Here is a 10,343-nt window from a genome sequence, read left to right on the forward strand (position 1 = left end):
TTGACTGTGGGTAATTTCGGGTAATTTCGACTGTGGGCCATTGGGGGTATTCTCGACTGTGTACGGTTTAGGGTATTCTCGCCAGTGTGGTCCATCGGGTATTCTCGACACTATCGCGGTCAAGCCTGGTGAGCCGACGCTAATATGTCCTGCGTGTCTGCAGGAGCAGAGTCTTGGATTCGGCCTGTAGCGAAGAGACGTTTGTGAGCCTCGATGCGTTCGTTTAAAGCGCCAGACTTGTGCAGCGGACGCAACGCGCGTAGCACGCTCCCAGAACATTTCGCGTTGAATTTCACACTCGTCTTCAGAAACGAGAATACCGAATCTTCAGCGCGGCAACCGACTTGAAGCACCTGATCCTTGTAGTCACTTGCCTGTGGACAAAGCCCGTGTCGAGGAACAGCTTCAAGAATGCGACGACGTGGTAGGACTCCGATTTTTCTGGCGTTCGGCCGAGTCCCAACGTGAGACACACGTGTATACCACTCGAACCAAGTCACAGACAGGTGCGTAGCTTGTTTCTTTCTTCGCTTTGGCTTGGGCTCTTGGTCTGGCGATTCCTTCACCTGCTCTTCTTCAGTGCGCTTTTGCTTCACATTAGGATTCGCCTGTGCAGCCTCGATGATGGTTAGGCGTGCCGCCAAGAGCTTATTCGTGGCAATAAGCTCATGAATTATAGTTAAAAGGTGATCCATTTGTGCGCACTTGTGTTGGTTGGGATCTTGTGCTTGATCTTGAGCAGATAGAGCGGCTTCATTGCCGAGCGTAAGAGATCATGCCAGTACATCAGCGATCGGAATGTCCGCCACCGCCAAGCACTCTTCAAGCGTGGCGATCGGGGCCGATGGCGCGAGTTCCTTCCGCTGAGGGTAGTAGCGGACGAGGTAAGCTGTATGAACGCCGAGGACCTTGATGCTTATATTTAGACGTTGCTCTTTGAGTCCTGTACAGGAATGAAACAGCAAGGCCTGCAAGCGGCTGAGGCGCTCTTGACTTGAATGGTCGAGCGCCTCCACGTCAAAAATTGTTGGCTTCTCGTCTACCGCCCAACCAGTCAAAACCCGAGATCTTCCTGTTCTCGCGCGCCGTGTTGGTAATTTAGACAAATGCCTTGTTGGTCTTCGTCATATCCCAAGCGCCGCGATCGAAAATCCACTGGGAGCAAGACGATCGTTGCCGTTTGCGTGTTGAGCCCCGCCACGCCGGAAAGAGTGCGCTTGGTGCATCCTGCATCGCTAGCGCCACGGTCAAATCGTGCAAGGGGCACGTGAGAACGTCGTTCTTGTCGGGAATTAGGGTAAGACCTTGCTCTTCCCAAGTCTTGACCCGTAGCAGTCGAAGATAGAAGGTGCCGTCCGCCGATACCGACACGTGTTGCTTTTGGACATACCCTAGGTTCAAAGACCGAGCGAAGCGGTGCCACATCAGACGCGCCAACGCGGCGTCTGGGTAGTCGTCGTGCACGCGCACTGTACTGTAGACATAGCGGACCAAAGCTTGTAAGTCCTCCTTAGTGCAAGGAGGGGTCTTACTAATTAAACTACCCTTTTCTCGTTGTAAGCGAAAAGGGTATACTACCACTGCGTAGTATTTCGAGCAAGCTTGCCTTTCTTACCTTAGTTCGTAGCGAGGTAGAAGCCCAAATGATCCATCGCCACCGCCAAACGCTTGCCGAAGGCGTCCAAGGAAATGCTAGCCTCGACAAACTCTAGGCTAACATTCTCCTCCTCCAGCATGCGCTTGAAAGCGGTAATGGCGGTGCTGCGGGCTTTCTGAGTGTTCGTAGGGACAAAAGCAGATAGACTCATCGTCTCGCTGGTGCTTGTCCTCGTCGTTTGATCTGTGTGGTCTTGGTTCTGGCTTCCTACCATCCTGTGTCCTAAATTAGGGATATGCGTAGCTATATGGAATATGGAAAATATGCATTAAATGCGTCATATACTAAGTATTCGTAGTGGTATATTCATATTTTTGTGCAGATTCCGACAAATATTTGTTGGAATGTGTCGGAACCAGAGCCCTAACCTAACAAATCCTATTCGCCGAAACTCGATATTCCTGCGGTACGATCGGATAATACTTCTTTTTTTGTGACTCGATAGCCATCCTCTGGTTCTATCTGTCGGAAAGACGTGTACAGCGGCTCCAGAAAGTCACCGCCCACATAGTATAAAGCTAATATATTTGGCAACTGCTCACGAACTAGATCATATTTTCCTGCCGGAGAAACACGAGCGGAACCGCATAAGGATAAACTACAACTGCAGGTCAATGAATAGGAAAAACGTAACGTTGCTGTATTTTATCAGGAAAAATCTGGCAAAAATTACAAAACACGGTAATAAAAAATCACCGCCCACCTCGTTCCCATACAAAAATCAAGTCACAAATCAGTACTTCGTGTGAGCCCCCTTGCTGGCGATGACAGCGTCCAGGCGAGCCGGCATGGAAAGCACGCACTTGCGAATGACATCGTCGTCGATACTCGTCCATATCTCAAGGAGCTTTACCTTGAGGTCCTCAATAGAGGTTGCTGGCTGGCGATTCAGCTCCCGCTTCATGATCGCCCACACGTTCTCAATTGGGTTGAGATCGGGGCTCTGGGCGGGGTGACGAAGGTCATGGAGCCCTAAGGACTTCACGAACTTCGTCGTGGCCTTAGCGCGATGCGCTGGAGCGTTGTCCTGGACGAAGTTGGTAGGCTGGGGTAGACCAAGGAGCTGGTGATCGGGATCTCCTGTTGAAGCAGGTGTCGGTAGTAGGCGCCGTCCACGGACTTCTCGCAGAAGTGCATCGTGCCGACGCCGTCTGCCGAGATGGAGGACCACACCATCGACGACTTGCGGCTGGACTTGAAGGTCGGCACGACGCACTTCTCATGGAAGGCTTCATGTGTCCGGCGCTACACCGAGACACGACCGCTGGTACCGTGCAGCTCCACCGATGCCTCGTCTGTAAAGATGACATTCGCCCAGTCGTCCTTCTCCAGATGAGCCAGCCTCTTTGCATAGGCGAGGTGCTGCTTGCGGTGCTTATTGGAGAGGTAAGGTCTCTTCCTAGCAGAGCGGCCGTTGAGGCCGGCTGAGTTGAGGCGGTTGCGCACCACCTGCGGCGACACCACGCGGCCAGTGTCCTTGGAAACTGCAGCAGCCAGGACCGCCGCGCTTGAGAACCGGTTGGTCTCAGTGTCTCGGAGAATGCGGCGGTCATCGCGGGCAGTAGTGAGCCGGGGGCGGCCTTGGCGCGGAGCTACGACACAGTGGTCATTCAACTTGAAGTGTGCGATAATATCGCGCACTGTCGAGCGGGCCATCTCCAGCTCCCTCGCGATTCTAGAGTAGCTGTAGCCCTTCTTCCACTTGCTAACGCAGAGACAACGGATCTCGTGCGAGTGCTGGCGACGTCCTTGGTCCATAGTTGAGCTTGACTTGTTCGAAGTGAGGTGAATAGGAGAATGAGAGCAACTAGCGCGGCAACGATCGCTGCGTTGCCGCCAAAATGCATGGGTTCGATCGAGCAACATTCGTGCAACATTGTGACCCTCCATACAAAATTTTATATAATTGGCACGAGGCCAGCCACTGGGCGCTCACTATATTTGCACCTTGTTTTGAATAAACGGTGATTGGCGGAACACTTCCCGCGAACCGATGTTATTGGCTAATGTTTTCGGCTTGGGGTTCGCTGGCGGTTCTACTCGTACCCGCAGCACTGCGATCCGATTAGTGGTTGTCTAGCTATTGCCCAAAATCGATGTTGAAGTTGCCTGGGCGGTGACTTTCTGGAGCCGCTGTATATTCATCCATATCATGACGGTACCGACAGCGGCCGACCTGGTGCCTAGAGGCTGTGATTGGCTAAAATACCCCGGCGCATCGTGCTCATCTTGCATGGTGCCCAGGTGGTAGCAATCAATTGCTCCACTGCTACTGCGGTGCTAGAGCAAATCCTAGATTACAGATGTCAGGCCGTTATCAACATTAATGCTTAAACGTTGGCTATGAAAAGAGCAACGTGCAAGCGGCGTTAGCGCTGCACAACATACTCAAGCGTAATGCATTTATCAATTGTCGAGAGTTCATCTGGCTGTACTGTATTGAAAGCATTAACATATACACATGAATAGTTAGTGCTCGCCGCCGTCGATGCATCATTGCTGTCCTTCTCACGTTAATTTTTGTGCTCACTCTTCCGGCAGTTTGCTAGCAACCTACGGTCAGTGTATAGTAAGAGTGCGAGTCTGTGTCGTGAGGCGACGAGAGGGCTGTCGAGCGGCGCGTGAGGATGCGTACGCGCGCGGTGGGACGGGGTATATCGTAGCGTGTGTGGGAGAGCGTGTGCGGGTCTATTTTGGATTTGGTGGGTGTTGTTTGATTTTGCCGGTCGTATAGCTCAGTCGGTAGAGCACAGTGCTAATAACGCTGCGGTCCAGGGTTCGAGCCCCTGTATGACCATTTTGCTCTTTTCTGCTGCGTCCCTAGCAACGCTGCCACGCGTCTTTTGCGCGTTCCGACGCTCCTCGAGTGCTGCCGATACCACTGGCCACCGCTGACGCACATCCGCGACCTCCCAAGCCGTTTGACTACGCCGTGGCAAGGGTCGAGTTGGACCGCCGATGCTGACCATGCGACTGGCATATTGGGGCTACCGATCTTTTTCCAGACTGCGATGGCGACCCGTGCGACTAGCTGGATGCCGGGCCGTGGCCTTCCGCGCCCCGGTGCGCCGTGAGGAGTGGGATAGGAGCCAGGTGGAGGAGAGAGGCGTGGAGGTCGCTACGTGGACAAGCAGTGGGAAGTGTGTCGTGAGGCGACGAGAGGGCTGTCGAGCGGCGCGTGAGGATGCGTACGCGCGCGGTGGGACGGGGTATATCGTAGCGTGTGTGGGAGAGCGTGTGCGGGTCTATTTTGGATTTGGTGGGTGTTGTTTGATTTTGCCGGTCGTATAGCTCAGTCGGTAGAGCACAGTGCTAATAACGCTGCGGTCCAGGGTTCGAGCCCCTGTATGACCATTTTGCTCTTTTCTGCTGCGTCTCTAGCAACGCTGCCACGCGTCTTTTGCGCGTTCCGACGCTCCTCGAGTGCTGCCGATACCACTGGCCACCGCTGACGCACATCCGCGACCTCCCAAGCCGTTTGACTACGCCGTGGCAAGGGTCGAGTTGGACCGCCGATGCTGACCATGCGACTGGCATATTGGGGCTACCGATCTTTTTCCAGACTGCGATGGCGACCCGTGCGACTAGCTGGATGCCGGGCCGTGGCCTTCCGCGCCCCGGTGCGCCGTGAGGAGTGGGATAGGAGCCAGGTGGAGGAGAGAGGCGTGGAGGTCGCTACGTGGACAAGCAGTGGGAAGTGTGTCGTGAGGCGACGAGAGGGCTGTCGAGCGGCGCGTGAGGATGCGTACGCGCGCGGTGGGACGGGGTATATCGTAGCGTGTGTGGGAGAGCGTGTGCGGGTCTATTTTGGATTTGGTGGGTGTTGTTTGATTTTGCCGGTCGTATAGCTCAGTCGGTAGAGCACAGTGCTAATAACGCTGCGGTCCAGGGTTTGAGCCCCTGTATGACCATTTTGCTCTTTTCTGCTGCGTCCCTAGCAACGCTGCCACGCGTCTTTTGCGCGTTCCGACGCTCCTCGAGTGCTGCCGATACCACTGGCCACCGCTGACGCACATCCGCGACCTCCCAAGCCGTTTGACTACGCCGTGGCAAGGGTCGAGTTGGACCGCCGATGCTGACCATGCGACTGGCATATTGGGGCTACCGATCTTTTTCCAGACTGCGATGGCGACCCGTGCGACTAGCTGGATGCCGGGCTGTGGCCTTCCGCGCCCCGGTGCGCCGTGAGGAGTGGGATAGGAGCCAGGTGGAGGAGAGAGGCGTGGAGGTCGCTACGTGGACAAGCAGTGGGAAGTGTGTCGTGAGGCGACGAGAGGGCTGTCGAGCGGCGCGTGAGGATGCGTACGCGCGCGGTGGGACGGGGTATATCGTAGCGTGTGTGGGAGAGCGTGTGCGGGTCTATTTTGGATTTGGTGGGTGTGGTTTGATTTTGCCGGTCGTATAGCTCAGTCGGTAGAGCACAGTGCTAATAACGCTGCGGTCCAGGGTTCGAGCCCCTGTATGACCATTTTGCTCTTTTCTGCTGCGTCCCTAGCAACGCTGCCACGCGTCTTTTGCGCGTTCCGACGCTCCTCGAGTGCTGCCGATACCACTGGCCACCGCTGACGCACATCCGCGACCTCCCAAGCCGTTTGACTACGCCGTGGCAAGGGTCGAGTTGGACCGCCGATGCTGACCATGCGACTGGCATATTGGGGCTACCGATCTTTTTCCAGACTGCGATGGCGACCCGTGCGACTAGCTGGATGCCGGGCCGTGGCCTTCCGCGCCCCGGTGCGTCGTGAGGAGTGGGATAGGAGCCAGGTGGAGGAGAGAGGCGTGGAGGTCGCTACGTGGACAAGCAGTGGGAAGTGTGTCGTGAGGCGACGAGAGGGCTGTCGAGCGGCGCGTGAGGATGCGTACGCGCGCGGTGGGACGGGGTATATCGTAGCGTGTGTGGGAGAGCGTGTGCGGGTCTATTTTGGATTTGGTGGGTGTGGTTTGATTTTGCCGGTCGTATAGCTCAGTCGGTAGAGCACAGTGCTAATAACGCTGCGGTCCAGGGTTCGAGCCCCTGTATGACCATTTTGCTCTTTTCTGCTGCGTCCCTAGCAACGCTGCCACGCGTCTTTTGCGCGTTCCGACGCTCCTCGAGTGCTGCCGATACCACTGGCCACCGCTGACGCACATCCGCGACCTCCCAAGCCGTTTGACTACGCCGTGGCAAGGGTCGAGTTGGACCGCCGATGCTGACCATGCGACTGGCATATTGGGGCTACCGATCTTTTTCCAGACTGCGATGGCGACCCGTGCGACTAGCTGGATGCCGGGCCGTGGCCTTCCGCGCCCCGGTGCGTCGTGAGGAGTGGGATAGGAGCCAGGTGGAGGAGAGAGGCGTGGAGGTCGCTACGTGGACAAGCAGTGGGAAGTGTGTCGTGAGGCGACGAGAGGGCTGTCGAGCGGCGCGTGAGGATGCGTACGCGCGCGGTGGGACGGGGTATATCGTAGCGTGTGTGGGAGAGCGTGTGCGGGTCTATTTTGGATTTGGTGGGTGTGGTTTGATTTTGCCGGTCGTATAGCTCAGTCGGTAGAGCACAGTGCTAATAACGCTGCGGTCCAGGGTTCGAGCCCCTGTATGACCATTTTGCTCTTTTCTGCTGCGTCCCTAGCAACGCTGCCACGCGTCTTTTGCGCGTTCCGACGCTCCTCGAGTGCTGCCGATACCACTGGCCACCGCTGACGCACATCCGCGACCTCCCAAGCCGTTTGACTACGCCGTGGCAAGGGTCGAGTTGGACCGCCGATGCTGACCATGCGACTGGCATATTGGGGCTACCGATCTTTTTCCAGACTGCGATGGCGACCCGTGCGACTAGCTGGATGCCGGGCCGTGGCCATCTGCGCCCCGGTGCGTCGTGAGTAGTGGGATAGGAGCCAGGTGGAGGAGAGAGGCGTGGAGGTCGCTACGTGGACAAGCAGTGGGAAGTGTGTCGTGAGGCGACGAGAGGGCTGTCGAGCGGCGCGTGAGGATGCGTACGCGCGCGGTGGGACGGGGTATATCGTAGCGTGTGTGGGAGAGCGTGGGGTGTGGTTTGATTTTGCCGGTCGTATAGCTCAGTCGGTAGAGCACAGTGCTAATAACGCTGCGGTCCAGGGTTCGAGCCCCTGTATGACCATTTTGCTCTTTTCTGCTGCGTCCCTAGCAACGCTGCCACGCGTCTTTTGCGCGTTCCGACGCTCCTCGAGTGCTGCCGATACCACTGGCCACCGCTGACGCACATCCGCGACCTCCCAAGCCGTTTGACTACGCCGTGGCAAGGGTCGAGTTGGACCGCCGATGCTGACCATGCGACTGGCATATTGGGGCTACCGATCTTTTTCCAGACTGCGATGGCGACCCGTGCGACTAGCTGGATGCCGGGCCGTGGCCATCTGCGCCCCGGTGCGTCGTGAGTAGTGGGATAGGAGCCAGGTGGAGGAGAGAGGCGTGGAGGTCGCTACGTGGCCAAGCAGTGGGAAGTGTGTCGTGAGGCGACGAGAGGGCTGTCGAGCGGCGCGTGAGGATGCGTACGCGCGCGGTGGGACGGGGTATATCGTAGCGTGTGTGGGAGAGCGTGTGCGGGTCTATTTTGGATTTGGTGGGTGTGGTTTGATTTTGCCGGTCGTATAGCTCAGTCGGTAGAGCACAGTGCTAATAACGCTGCGGTCCAGGGTTCGAGCCCCTGTATGACCATTTTGCTCTTTTCTGCTGCGTCCCTAGCAACGCTGCCACGCGTCTTTTGCGCGTCCCGACGCTCCTCGAGTGCTGCCGATACCACTGGCCACCGCTGACGCACATCCGCGACCTCCCAAGCCGTTTGACTACGCCGTGGCAAGGGTCGAGTTGGACCGCCGATGCTGACCATGCGACTGGCATATTGGGGCTACCGATCTTTTTCCAGACTGCGATGGCGACCCGTGCGACTAGCTGGATGCCGGGCCGTGGCCATCTGCGCCCCGGTGCGTCGTGAGTAGTGGGATAGGAGCCAGGTGGAGGAGAGAGGCGTGGAGGTCGCTACGTGGACAAGCAGTGGGAAGTGTGTCGTGAGGCGACGAGAGGGCTGTCGAGCGGCGCGTGAGGATGCGTACGCGCGCGGTGGGACGGGGTATATCGTAGCGTGTGTGGGAGAGCGTGTGCGGGTCTATTTTGGATTTGGTGGGTGTGGTTTGATTTTGCCGGTCGTATAGCTCAGTCGGTAGAGCACAGTGCTAATAACGCTGCGGTCCAGGGTTCGAGCCCCTGTATGACCATTTTGCTCTTTTCTGCTGCGTCCCTAGCAACGCTGCCACGCGTCTTTTGCGCGTTCCGACGCTCCTCGAGTGCTGCCGATACCACTGGCCACCGCTGACGCACATCCGCGACCTCCCAAGCCGTTTGACTACGCCGTGGCAAGGGTCGAGTTGGACCGCCGATGCTGACCATGCGACTGGCATATTGGGGCTACCGATCTTTTTCCAGACTGCGATGGCGACCCGTGCGACTAGCTGGATGCCGGGCCGTGGCCATCTGCGCCCCGGTGCGTCGTGAGTAGTGGGATAGGAGCCAGGTGGAGGAGAGAGGCGTGGAGGTCGCTACGTGGCCAAGCAGTGGGAAGTGTGTCGTGAGGCGACGAGAGGGCTGTCGAGCGGCGCGTGAGGATGCGTACGCGCGCAGTGGGACGGGGTATATCGTAGCGTGTGTGGGAGAGCGTGTGCGGGTCTATTTTGGATTTGGTGGGTGTGGTTTGATTTTGCCGGTCGTATAGCTCAGTCGGTAGAGCACAGTGCTAATAACGCTGCGGTCCAGGGTTCGAGCCCCTGTATGACCATTTTGCTCTTTTCTGCTGCGTCCCTAGCAACGCTGCCACGCGTCTTTTGCGCGTTCCGACGCTCCTCGAGTGCTGCCGATACCACTGGCCACCGCTGACGCACATCCGCGACCTCCCAAGCCGTTTGACTACGCCGTGGCAAGGGTCGAGTTGGACCGCCGATGCTGACCATGCGACTGGCATATTGGGGCTCTGGGCCCGCCTTACTGCCGCCTGTTTTGACCGCTGGGATCTGCCATTGTCAGACATGTATACCCCGTACGTCTTCCCGAGCGAAAACGGTCTGCGCTGCGGGACGCGCGAATTGAATTATGGCCCACACCAGTGGCGCGGCGACTTCCAGTTCAACATCAGCCGCTACAGTCAACAGCAACTGATGGAAACCAGGCCAGCCTGCGCTTGGGACGACGAGTCGAAGGCAAAACGAGATCCGGTGCAGCGTTGGCGTCCGGTACCTCCGTGTCATCCTGTTGTGCTGCTGCCTCACGAGCTTCCATCCGGTCGATCTTGGCTTGAGCCTCCTCGCTGGGTTCCCAGTTGCCATCACGATCCTCGTTGTCAACGTCCTCTTCGTTCTCGCCCAAGAGCAGCTCACTGTCATCTTGTGTGGGGTCCATCTGGTCGGGCCACCGATCCGGTTCGAGGCCATCCTGTGCGTAGCGATCCAGTATGCTCTCCGCGCGGAGGAAGTATCGTTCTGGCACGTAGGTTGTCCAATAAGCCTTGTCCAGTTGGTTCCCGTACATCATCTGAGCCAGCATGCAGGACAGATCGTAAGGATGGAACAGGTGATGGGCCATTTCGTCACTGTTCAACAGAGTCGTGGCTTCCGAGTACGTCAATCCAGTCCGCATGGCCAGCTGAAGATCCATCCGAAGCTTGCGCCACACAACGGGAAA

At 57.3% G+C, this 10,343-nt stretch overlaps 2 protein-coding genes and 10 non-coding genes across 12 annotated transcripts; 10 read left to right on the forward strand and 2 right to left on the reverse strand.

Moving 5' to 3' along the window:
* Positions 1-1,098: 1,098 nt before the first annotated feature.
* On the reverse strand, positions 1,099-1,560 carry PHYSODRAFT_474571 (hypothetical protein; the record flags this gene model as incomplete). The annotated part of the gene is made up of 1 exon (XM_009517746.1): positions 1,099-1,560. A coding segment is annotated over one exon (462 nt), but the record flags the coding sequence as incomplete, so codon positions are not given.
* A 2,821-nt stretch (positions 1,561-4,381) lies between these two features.
* PHYSODRAFT_t122 lies at positions 4,382-4,454 on the forward strand. Its single transcript has one exon. It is a non-coding gene; the product is annotated as a tRNA-Ile (tRNA).
* A 484-nt stretch (positions 4,455-4,938) lies between these two features.
* On the forward strand, positions 4,939-5,011 carry PHYSODRAFT_t123. Its single transcript has one exon. It is a non-coding gene; the product is annotated as a tRNA-Ile (tRNA).
* Positions 5,012-5,495: 484 nt separating this feature from the next.
* On the forward strand, positions 5,496-5,568 carry PHYSODRAFT_t124. Its single transcript has one exon. It is a non-coding gene; the product is annotated as a tRNA-Ile (tRNA).
* A 484-nt stretch (positions 5,569-6,052) lies between these two features.
* Positions 6,053-6,125, forward strand: PHYSODRAFT_t125. Its single transcript has one exon. It is a non-coding gene; the product is annotated as a tRNA-Ile (tRNA).
* A 484-nt stretch (positions 6,126-6,609) lies between these two features.
* On the forward strand, positions 6,610-6,682 carry PHYSODRAFT_t126. The gene has a single exon. It is a non-coding gene; the product is annotated as a tRNA-Ile (tRNA).
* A 484-nt stretch (positions 6,683-7,166) lies between these two features.
* Positions 7,167-7,239, forward strand: PHYSODRAFT_t127. Its single transcript has one exon. It is a non-coding gene; the product is annotated as a tRNA-Ile (tRNA).
* A 461-nt stretch (positions 7,240-7,700) lies between these two features.
* Positions 7,701-7,773, forward strand: PHYSODRAFT_t128. Its single transcript has one exon. It is a non-coding gene; the product is annotated as a tRNA-Ile (tRNA).
* A 484-nt stretch (positions 7,774-8,257) lies between these two features.
* Positions 8,258-8,330, forward strand: PHYSODRAFT_t129. The gene has a single exon. It is a non-coding gene; the product is annotated as a tRNA-Ile (tRNA).
* Positions 8,331-8,814: 484 nt separating this feature from the next.
* On the forward strand, positions 8,815-8,887 carry PHYSODRAFT_t130. The gene has a single exon. It is a non-coding gene; the product is annotated as a tRNA-Ile (tRNA).
* Positions 8,888-9,371: 484 nt separating this feature from the next.
* Positions 9,372-9,444, forward strand: PHYSODRAFT_t131. Its single transcript has one exon. It is a non-coding gene; the product is annotated as a tRNA-Ile (tRNA).
* A 350-nt stretch (positions 9,445-9,794) lies between these two features.
* Positions 9,795-10,343, reverse strand: PHYSODRAFT_469098 (hypothetical protein; the record flags this gene model as incomplete). The annotated part of the gene is made up of 1 exon (XM_009517747.1): positions 9,795-10,343. A coding segment is annotated over one exon (549 nt), but the record flags the coding sequence as incomplete, so codon positions are not given.

The sequence above is a fragment of the Phytophthora sojae genome (assembly GCF_000149755.1).
Source record: "Phytophthora sojae unplaced genomic scaffold PHYSOscaffold_1, whole genome shotgun sequence".
Taxonomy (NCBI): domain Eukaryota; phylum Oomycota; class Peronosporomycetes; order Peronosporales; family Peronosporaceae; genus Phytophthora; species Phytophthora sojae.